Source organism: Schistocerca piceifrons, chromosome 1 (genome assembly GCF_021461385.2).
Source record: "Schistocerca piceifrons isolate TAMUIC-IGC-003096 chromosome 1, iqSchPice1.1, whole genome shotgun sequence".
Lineage (NCBI taxonomy): Eukaryota > Metazoa > Arthropoda > Insecta > Orthoptera > Acrididae > Schistocerca > Schistocerca piceifrons.
In genome coordinates this window covers 1,170,382,281-1,170,394,049 of record NC_060138.1, presented here as the reverse complement: position 1 = coordinate 1,170,394,049, position 11,769 = coordinate 1,170,382,281, and the positions used below count along the sequence as shown (strand labels likewise).

The following is an 11,769-nucleotide window of genomic DNA, read 5'->3' as shown; positions in this document are numbered from 1 at the left end:
CATTCACTGTCACTCATCTTAAGGCAGCTGGAGGCCGCGCACCGTTACCGCTTCCTCAGAGCTTGAGCCGCCCTAAGCTGCCTATTGTCACTTCCCTTATCTGCTCCCCCGGCCGGCCACCCTCAACTCTAAATGCTTCCCTGGGGTAAACTAGCGTCCAGTAAATCGACTCGTTTCCACAAACTTTTCACGTCGTGTGGCTTACTTTAAAACCATCACCCGACATTAATTATTCCACTACATCCATACTATACCCTCTACAAGATGCATTGTGCCTTGTCAGTCATTTTGTTCAGCCCTACTGCTCGCTCAATGTGAGTTAGGTGATCTTTAATGACTTCATGTAAGGGGCATAGATCTTGTCATCTTACAAACTACATAGCTTTGTCACTCAGTTTCGTTCAAAGTTACCTTACTTGTGGCTATCTGTCAGAAATAATGCGTCATTATGCAAGCGACAGAAACTCACTTTAGAATAACCTACCATTAAGAGTAATACGTCAGCACTGCTTCGTGCTTATAGAATGGATCGCGCAAAAAGGATTTGTAGTGACATTCTGGTTGGTTACTGCAGGCGGCGCAGAGCTTTTTACACTATGTTCCTACTGTATTCCCTAAAGCTAATGTATGGAAATATCAGTGATCATGCCTGATGTTAAACGTCTTTTCCCAGGCGGGAGAGAGAAAGAGGAGGAGAGGATCGCTCTTCTGGATGCAGAACCAGGACCCAGCTTCACATATGCACAAGGCCCCTCCAACTTTCCAGCGCTAGGCGAGAGCTCCAAAGCAGGTTACGGGACCATCGAGAGAGATGAAGCGGAAAAAGAGAAGAAGTCAGGTGCAAACGCGTGAGTATCTTGACTAGTTGTTGCTGTTGTTGCAGTAGTGGTGGTGCTAAGTTCCTGTCGGACCAAACTGCTGAGGTCGTTAGTCCCTAGGCTTACACACTACTTAACCTAATTTAAACTAACTTACGCTAAGGACAACACACACACCTATGCCCGAGGGAGGACTCGCACCTCCGACGGAGGGTGCCGCGTGAACCGTGGCAAGGCGTCCCAGACCGAACGGCTACTCCGCGCGCCAGTTGTTGCAGTGGTCTTAAGGTTCTTTTAATACAACTGTCCAGACTAGTCTAGTCTATTCTGTGAGTAACTGTGTGTAACTACTGTGGTGTCACCGCCAGACACCACACTTGCTAGGTGGTAGTTTAAATCGGCCGCGGTCCATGTAGTACATGTCGGACCCGCGTGTCGCCACTGTGATCGCAGACCTAGCGCCACCACCAAGGCAGGTCTCGTGATACGAGAGTGGACTCGACCCCAGTTGTACGAGAACCTAGCTACCCCCAGTTGTACGAGAACCAAGCTACCGCCCAGTTGTACGAGAACCAAGCTACCGCCCCAGTTGTACGCGAACCTAGCTATCGCCCAGTTGTACGAAGCCTTTCTCTCTCATTAGCCGAGAGACAGAATAGCCATCTAAGTTAATGGCTACGAACTAGCAAGGAGCCATTTGTATCAGTGCCTATAGCTTCGAGTATTCAAGAGAGATGTATTCCAAGGAATCAATAAAAGTTAAGTAAAAAGCATCTACATACTTTTCTTCTTATTCATTCATAAGTTCTCATGTTCCAGACTTCACGCCCGTCTGCTTTATGCTGTGCGTGCACTATCGGCCACAGCATTAGTCTAGCGTGCCTTTCTTTTGGCTACTACCGTGTGGCGTAACAGTCTTGTTACGTCACAACAACTACTCCAGCCTATATTAATTTCAACTTCTTTGCATTATTGAAGCTTTGGTTTCCCTCTAGAACTCTCACCCTCCACAATTCCGTCTATCACCATACAAGTGTTTACTCTTCCTGGTACAAGTATTGTGGAATTAGGAAAGCGATTGTGCTGCTGATATTTCACATAATCATGTTAATATGCTAATGATACTGTCACACACACACACACATATAAAAGGCAGAAAGAAATTAGTTTGTAATTTTTAAGTCATACAATTTTGATTAACCATCTTTTATAAAAGATTGTTGATTAAGAATTTTTGTTTGCAGTGAAAAGTGGATTTTTATGTGCAATGTACAATTAGAAATAAGAAGAAGCGCAGAATCGGTGAAAGAAGGAACATATAGAAAACACTGAGAAAAGGAATGCACTGGATGGGAGGACATGTTTAAGTCATCATGGAACAGCCTCCGTAGTACTAGAAGGAGCTACAGAGAGTTAAAAACTGTAGGGGAACACACAGATTGGAATGCATCCGACATATAACTGCAACTGCTACTCTGAGATGAAGAGGTTAGTGCAGGAGAGAAATACACGGCGGGCCGCACCAGACAAGTCAGAAGACTGATGACAAAAAAAAAGCATTTTTTGTGAAGGAAGTAATGGTTGGCAATGAATACTTGTTTTGCATTTATTTATTTGACATAAGCAATGTGGGAGATCCGGGACTCAACCACAAACATTTTGGTTACCCTAGATTCAGAAAGGAATCAAACTGGCTGCTTGTGGTACTGTTTAAAATGAAACAATTACATAATCTTATGTCGTTAATGTTGTACTGCAATTTGGAAACTGCGCCTGTTTATCATATATGGTTCAAATGGCTCTGAGCACTATGCGACTTAACTTCTGAGGTCATTAGTCGCCTAGCTACGGTCGCCGGTTCGAATCCTGCCTCGGGCATGGGTGTGTGTGATGTCCTTAGGTTAGTTAGGTTTAAGTAGTTCTAAGTTCTAGGGGACTTATGACCTAAGATGTTGAGTCCCATAGTGCTCAGAGCCATTTGAACCATTTTTTCATCAGTCGCCTAGAACTTAGAACTAATTAAACCTAACTAACCTAAGGACATCACACACATCCATGCCCGAGGCAGGATTCGAACCTGCGACCGTAGCGGTCGCGCAGTTCCCGACTGAAGCGCCTACAGCCGCTCGGCCACACCGGCCGGCTGAAACAGAGCAGCTGAGCGGAATTTCGGCCCTCCAGCAACAGAAAAAACCATTCGTGATTGCCGGGCTAGTAAAGAAGAACTGAAAAAATGAGGAAGACTAAGTGAGCAAATAGAGGACTGAATAGAAAATGGCTTAAACTAGAAGATGACATACTGAAACGGATTCGAGAACGGCGTCAAAATAACATTGCAATTAATACAAAAATGATTCACATGCACTTTCGTAAGCTAACGCTACAGTGGAACTTAACAGACTGCAAGAGTGAAGTGGATTGGTTCTACAGGTTTACGAGATGTGATAGACTTAGCATGCGAACCAAAACCAAAATATCGCAGAAAATGCAACAAAAGTATGGTGAGAAAATATTATCTTTCCACTGCCTTATTATTCAACATCGAAAGAAAATCAATGTTCAACTAAGCCAAATAGCGAATATGGACGAAACTGCTCTGACATTTCATGTTCTAAGTAACAGAACTGCTGCCTTGAAAGGTACTAAAACTGTAACTCTAAAAACAAGTTGACATGAAAAAATGCGCTAGACTGTTGTCCTCTCATGTTGTGCTGACGGTACTAAACTTAATCCAAGGATCATTTTCAAGTGCAAAACAATGCCAAAACATACTGAAATACCGCCAAGTGCTGTTGTTCACGTACATAATGTGACGAAGTAAGCTGGTATAATTTTAATTCCTCTCTTGTTTTACCATCTGCCTCCGTAAATTCGTTTTGTTACTATTAACGATTTACCATTAGCATACATGAATATAATCTGCTTTTTCATAAAAGAGAAAGATTGGCCCCCTGCTTTAAAGAATTTAACACCAGATCTAATTTTCTGCTTAGTTTTATGTGTATGATTGAGTGTCTAATTTATTTTGACTATTCCTAGTTAGCATCTTTTGTTACAGGGCAAAATCAGTGATTCTTCCGTAACTTAAATTCTATTATTGACATATAAACAAATATGAATTCATTAATAATTGTAAACATTTGGAAGACGAAATAATAGTAACCTTAAAGTATCTATTTAGCTCTATTCAAAAACACGTTAGCAAAACAGCCCTTCATTAATTCCAAAGTAATTAATAGTTTCGTCAAAAGAATTGTTTGCATAACTATATTTGTTAATTTCATGATTTAAATAATAAATTCGGCCTAACTCTTGCAGTGGAAGAAACTGTTAAAAAGAACCAGTCAGACGATGTATTCAATTTCCACGGCCGAGTTTGTGACGAGTAACCTGTGCTGGTTAGAACAACAACAATGCTTCAGATTAACTGTGGAATAAGTGTTAAATAATTAGGCCATATGTGAAAACAGTGACAGTGTCTGCTCCATACGTACCTGATTATTCTTCAAAACTGTGAACTTTGTGGTTAGGTTTTACTGCTCGTAGATGTTCAACAAGAAACTATTGTAGCAGTATGTGGAGTTTCGCCTGCTAACTATTAGTGAGGCTTAACAAAGGTTACATAAAAGTGAACTGCCATATAACTGTATAATATTGGGGGCTGTGCAAAGTGAAATTAAAGTACGGTGAAACGCAACTGTGCACGTGTAGGCTATATTATTTACAGTAGTCAGTGCCGGAATCCACAACCCATTTTTCAGCCAGTGGAGCAACGCAGTACGACGACACCGAGGACAACAAACGAAGAAATTAAAAGCTAGTGGGACTGCCACAATCACAAGAGTTGAATGGACGAAGTTGGTATGAAATTATGGATTAACAAAGTGTGGGAGAGAAGGAAAGGTACGTTATTAAGGAAGGGTTCGCTTCTTGTGCTAGATCAGTTTATTAGCCATTTGAAAAATTCTGTGAAGGAGAAACAGACAAACAAATACAGAGCTTGCTATTATTCCGGGAGAAATTACTTCACAATTGCAACCTTTTGATGTCCATAAATAAACCGTTTAAAATGTATATGAGAGAGAATTGGAACAAACGGATGATGGATGAAACCCAACATGAATTCACACTGAAGGGACCTTTAAAACGACGTACAATGAAAAAAGTGTGTCAGTGGATAAAACAGTCGTGGTCTAGAGCGAGAGACACATTATTGTTAAATCTTTCAACGAGGACGGCGAGAGTAATGCTCTCGATGGCAGTGAAGACCTTCTTATATATGAAGAAGACACTGAAGACGACAAAGTGGAAGAAGAAGAAGAAGAAGAAGAAGAAAGTTCAGATAGGGATCTTAAAGGACGGTTCTGTTTTATAAACTAAGAATTTTTATTTAGTCTGGCTTTGCAATCTAACAATAAAAATGGTAAAAATGTTATTTTTTAAAAAATTCTGAAAAATTAAGGTGTGCTTTGTAGTCACTAGTCCGTAAAAAACGGTGTCTAAAAAATCTGACATATGGTGTTTTGTTATAAGCAAAATAATAAAAACTGGATCATATCAATGAGTCACATTAATAGGAAATGAAGGGTTTAGTTGGCAATGTAGATATGAAAATGGCTCCTGTTAGAGGTGGTGGTGGTGGTTGTTAGTGTTTAACGTCCCGTCGACAACGAGGTCATTAGAGACGGAGCGCAAGCTCGGGTTAGGGAAGTATTGGGAAGGAAATCGGCCATGCCCTTTCAAAGGAACCATCCCGGCATTTGCCTGAAGCGATTTAGGGAAATCACGCTCCTGTTAGAATGCACTACACTATCCAAACAATGTATTTTTTGGTAACACTATCTCAGTTTACTCCATGAAACAGTGACTGTGGAGTGAAAAACTTATCGGCTGCAGTACATGTGCAGGCCGTTGTGACCGAGCGGTTCTAGGCGCTTCAGTCAGGAACCGCGCTGCTGCTACGCTCGCAGGTTCGAATCCGGCATCGGACATGGATGTGTGTGATGTCCTTAGGTTAGTTAGGTTTAAGTAGTTCTAAGTCTAGGGGACTGATGACCTCAGATGTTAAATCCCATAGTGCTTAGAGCCATTCGATCCTTTTTTTTTTTTTTTTTTGCAGTACACGTAAAAAAAAGTGATCAGCTGCTACCGCTAAATCGGAAATACACTAAAGTGAGAGTAAACAGAAAAACCACTGAATTCCCTGAATTTACCACAGACCGTTGCCATCGCGTGGACTCGGTGCTCAGCGTTGTGACGAGCTGCGAATCTGCGACAATGGCCGCCTGCGCACGGTCACGAACCTCGGACTCTGCCGTCGCCACCGGCTCTCCACCTCGTCTTACCGACACCGACTCTTCCCAAAACTGTTGTCACTCTGCACCTTTCACTCCAGAATTACTTCTCGTGGACACTGTGGAAAATGTATATCAACCAACAGTAGGCGGCAATATATCTCCACGCCAGTCGCATGAATAAAATATCCCCGGTTTCTCTCCCTCCTGCAGACGGGCAGAAGTCGCTCTCCAAATAGTTATTTCTCGCCAAAAAGTTAGATGTGTCTCGTCACTTCTTCAGGCGTCACCGTCTGATTTCCAACCAAAATGCTCGCTTGTTGTGCACGCGGGAAGTCACTAAGCGCGAGAAGCAAACAGAAAACACAAAATTTTGCTGTCTACGTGGGCGACACAATCTACATCTACGTGGATACTCTGCAAGTCACATTGAGGTGCCTATCAGAGTGTTCATCAATCCATCTTCGCATATCTCTATAATTCCAATCTCGTATAACGCGCGGAAAGAGCGAACACCTATATCTTTCCGGACGAGCTGTGATTTTCCTTATTCTGTCATTGTGATCGTTTCTCTCTATGTAGGCCGGTGTCAACAAAATATTTTCATATTCAGAGGAGAAAGTTGGTGATTGGAATTTCGTGAGAAGATTCCGCCGCAACGAGAATTTCCTTTGCTTTAATGATGTCCACCCCAAATCCTGTGTCATTTCAGTGACACTCTCTCCCATATTTCGCGATAATACAAAACGTGCCGCCCTTTTTTGAACTTTCTCGAACTACTCCGTCAATTCTATCTGGTAATGATCCCACACGGCGCAGCAGTATTCTAAAAGAGGACGGACAAGCGTAGTGTAGGCAGTCTCCTTACAAGGTCTGTTACATTTTCTGAGTGTCCTGCCAATAAAACGCAACCTTTGGTTAGCCTTCTCCACAACATTTTCTATGTGTTCCTTCCAATTTAAGTTGTTCGTAATTGCAATACCTAGGTATTTAGTTGAATTTACGGCTTTTAGATTAGACTGATTTATCGTGTAACCGAAGTTTAATGGAATCCTTTTAGCACTCGTGTGGATGACCTCACACTTTTCGTTATTTGAGGTCAATTGCCAATTTTCGCACCATACATATATCTTTTCTAAGTCGTTTTGCCATTTTTTTTATCTTCTGATGACTTTATTAGTCGATAAACGACTGAGTCATCTAGAAACAACGTAAGATGGCTGCTCAGATTGTCTCCCAAATCGTTTATACGGACAAGGAACAGATCACTTCTGTTTTACTCGATGACTTTCCATCAGTTACTAAGAACTGTGACCTCTCTGACAGGAAATCACGAATCCAGTCACATAACTGAGACGAAATTCCATAAGCACGCAATTTCACTACAAGCTGCTTGTGTGGTACAGTGTCAAAAGCCTTCCGGAAATCCAGAAATGCGGAATCAATCTGAAATACATTGTCAATAGCACTCAACACTTCATGCGAGTGAAGAGCTGCTTGTGTTTCACAAGAACGAATTTTACTAAATCCATGTTGACTGTGCGTCAATAGACCATTTTCTTCAAGATAACTCCAAAATCCTGCTGCATATCGATGTTAATGATACGATGTCAGCCACCCCGCTGTGCGCGACCAGCTTTTTCTTGGAAACTGAACTTCCACAATGGCTTTGTAAGGTAGCAGTATTTTGCACCTTACTGTAATATAATAATTGTTGAAAAGATGAGTTAGATATCGGTTATTATGTTATTTATCAGGCAATCAGCCTACTGAAATGAATATAGGGAGTATCAGACGGCATAAGACGCGTATTAACTTTAAGAAATTCGCATGTTGCATGAAGTCGGGGTTCAGGTGATATTTTCACGGAGTTTGGATGGAGCGGACGAGCGGCACTGCTCAAAGGCAGGGCAGAAGGGTGGGGAAGTTTACAACCGACCATTACGAGACGGCATGCGAAAACGTCCCACTGGGGGATACGCGCCGCCGGTGCAGGTAGTAGAGGTGGGCCAAACGGTTATTCTGGAGTAACCGTTATCACAGTTCCAGTTATTCTCTGATAACCGTTATTGTTTACGGTTATTAATAACTGCCAAGTTATTTTTCGCTAGCGAATACCGAATACTCCGAGAGTTAAATAACGACATAGTTGGAATCCATCAGTTTAGTTATCAGTATTACTGCGAGTAGTGTGAAATGGCAGGAATGTCATATGAATCGTGTCATAACGTTATCTTATTAACTCCGGGTACATTTTAGTTGATGTTAGAACGATTATTAGTGTTTCATATTATATGTTTGTAGGTTATCGGTCGCTATTAGAAATATTATCTTCGCAGCTGCATCAGAAAGTACGCGGAACTTCGCCACAGCACTGTTTAAGTAAAATGTTAACAACGTGCGTTTTTAGGTATGAAGTAATATGTAAACTGAACACTGTAGGTTAAATTCGAAGCTTAATTTCTTGTGCTGCTCACATAATAGAATAAAGTGTACAGCCTTGTAATACAACAAAAAATCTACGTAATCTGACAGATTCGTTTACTCCTGTGATGTAAAAGATAGTTCTATTGGGGAAAGTGTGAGTACCCTAACCCAAGTTTTATGTGAAATTTGGAAACTGCTCGATTTCTCCAGCTACAGCACGTTTATAACATATGAAGACATGCAGATCGAAAAGGTTGACAGTGTTACATTTCTGGGACTACGACTCGATAATAAATTCATTTGGAAAGGGCATACCACATTTTTTCACTCTATTATTTCATAATGCAGCATATTCTGTGGTAACTCATCAAACGTAGCAAAAGTTTTTTTGCATGTAAAAGCGTGTAATAAAAATCGTTTGTGGTATAAATTCAAGAACATCATGTAGGAACCTGTTCAAGGAACTTTGTATTCTAACCACTGCTTCCTAGTATATTTATTCCTTAATGAAATTTGTTGCAAGTATTTCCAACCAATAGCTCAATACATAATATCAGTACTAGAAATAGGAACAGCAATCTACGTAAAGACCTAAAATCACTTACCTTGGTCCAAAAGGGGACCAATATTCAGGAACATGCATTTTCAATAAACTGCCAGAGTCAGCAACCATTAAAAACTTGGTTTCAGATAAAGAACGGTTTACAGTGTGTTTGAAAGACTTTTTGATACAGAAGTGTCTGATTCCACCCGTCATCAATATGCCGGAAATGGCTATTTTAAGTGTGTCCATGACGTCACTACACACACACACACATGGCAACAAACAAGAAGATACATATAAATAATACAATAACATCAACCACCAAAAATACAATCAAACCAACGGGACAACTGCGGGAAGTTGGGGGTTTTAGGGTGAGGACAAGCTGGTAAAAGAAACACACCATGATCCCAAAACACAAAATGAAGAACAAAAAGAAAAAAAAAATACAGCATTCTGCTACACCAACAAAAATCTGGAGGAATCGGACACTTCCCTTGAACACTATAGGTCAACCATAGGTGACCATACCAAAACACCAACACTAAAACCACGAAAATTGGAATGGGACATTTCCCTTGACCTACATAGGTAAACCCCAGATGACGATAGCAAAACATCAACACGTACAACTATGAAAATATGAATCGGTCATTTCCGGTGACCTATATAGGTCCACCACAGCTACTGATGCCAAAAAACCAACACCTACAACTGCGAAAAATAAATCCACAATCCCAAAAGTCCACAAATCAATCATCCCTACATAAATCAAATCACATTCAATACTCCATAAATACACAGAACATCACAGCTAGAAAAAAAAAAAATTAATTACCACCAGCAAATTCCGGCACTGCAAACTAGATCGGCCAGCCCCCCCCCCCCCCCCCCCCACCCACACACACACAAAAACCAACTCATAAACGCCGTGCCGTAATGACATTCACACACCACAACACGTTTTTACGTCGAAGCAGACGGGTGGAATCGGACGCTTCCATTGACCCCTCCTTCTACTCTGTAGATGAATATCGTAACAGAGACTGATAGACCAGCTTAGGTAAAAATTCTGCTATATTTCAGTTTTGACAACACTTGGTTGCAACAGTCAAGATCGGGTATTCTGTGTATGATAAATTTATTAAAAGTACGTAACTGTGTTTTATTCTGACAGTGTATCAATTCTGTAAATATTAGCAGTTACTGTAATATATTCACATATTTTGACAATCTCCTGACAAATGATGAGGATAATAATTATTATATTCAACTGTATTATGTTATTCTTCCTGACATGTTATTTGTCATTCGCGATGGCCAGCGGCTATTTACGAAGTAGTACGTAAATATTTGTTCGCTCCAGTAACTATCGTCTCTGAAATATGCCCGGGGTCTAAGACTGGAGTCACTGTGTCAGGAACACAACCACACAGTTATTCCGTTACCAACTTCCAGGTTACCTGTAATGGTAGCCCGATAACTGCCAGAGAGCGAGAACTGTGAGCCAATAACGATAACTGCCAGAGGAAAATACCGATCTCTGACAGTTATTTCCATAGTCGCTCGAATTCCTTATGGTACCTCTCTTTATACTACCCGTCCAAGCTAAATTGACATATGAGGCGGTGGCTTAAGGGAACGACCGTACTTGTTAATGCCTGTACTGCAGCTCCTATCAGCCACCGCTCGGACATTAACTTTATTTAATTGTTTGTGCTAAAAGTAACGAAGACGCACTATATAGTACACAGTTCTTATCAACAGATGGCGCGCAGTCTCACAGTTATTCCCATGGTCTATAGAACGCCTTCCAAATGGTCTACCCTCTCCCTAGTTCCTAGCCAGATATCCGGTGAGTTGACAAGAAAGCGTAGTACGATCTTCGGTCAACAGATGGCGCGAGGCACTGTTGACATTAGACAGTTATTGAAATAACTGCCTGTATCAGAGGAACGGTTATCGCAGTAACCGTTACTTCTCAGTAACCGGTTATATCTTTCAGTTATGTTATTTTTTTGCCACCTCTAGCAGGTAGGCACCCATTGCGTGGACAACAGAGGCAGGCCTTCGAGGGACGGCGCCTCGGTGGTGCTGGGCGTTACGCCGACGCCACTATGTCGAGACGATCTGGCGCCTAAGGGAGCCTTCCCACGAGTCGTAACGTTTTCTGGGGCTTTCTAAGAATCACGGTTAAGCTAGTGCAATGACATTTTCCCGCGCGAAGGCGAACGGAGAGACACGATAGGTGGGTTCAATTTTGAACGGAGTTTCAGTTTGTTGCAGAACATTGTAGGCGTATTAAGGCGTGGAATGTTTTGATTGGCTGGAAGAAGCCAGGAAATACTAGTGCGAGCGAACTGTGCTGGTCTAGAGCCACGGGATTGGCCAGCTCGAAAAATAGCGTGGGGGTGCTGATTTTTGCAGAGGGAAGCTTTTGGAGCTGTTATCAAGGGGGGAAGCGTCTTAGCTCCTGTAGCGAGCGGACGTCGTGCTTTCGGCTCTGCTGTAGGAGAGTAAATTCTTTTCAGTGTGCTGTGCAGGACCTTGAATAAGTCTGCCAGCTGCAACTGAAACTAGGATTCAGTTAGGGCCACGCCCGGGTTCCCAGGTTCGATGCCCGGCGGGGTCAGGGATTTTCTCTGCCTCGTGATGACTGGGTGTTGTGTGATGTCCTTAGGTTAGT

The 11,769-nt window shown here is 41.9% G+C and overlaps 1 protein-coding gene across 1 annotated transcript in view; it reads left to right on the top strand.

Annotated features, from left to right (window-relative positions):
- Positions 1 to 645: 645 nt before the first annotated feature.
- Positions 646 to 11,769, top strand: part of LOC124778903 (glutathione hydrolase 1 proenzyme-like) — a 125,067-nt gene continuing 113,943 nt past the window's right edge. Inside the window, exon 1 of the mRNA XM_047253674.1 lies at positions 646 to 848. Within this exon, the coding sequence (XP_047109630.1) occupies positions 646 to 848 (203 nt within the window). The remainder of the gene's footprint in view (positions 849 to 11,769) is intronic.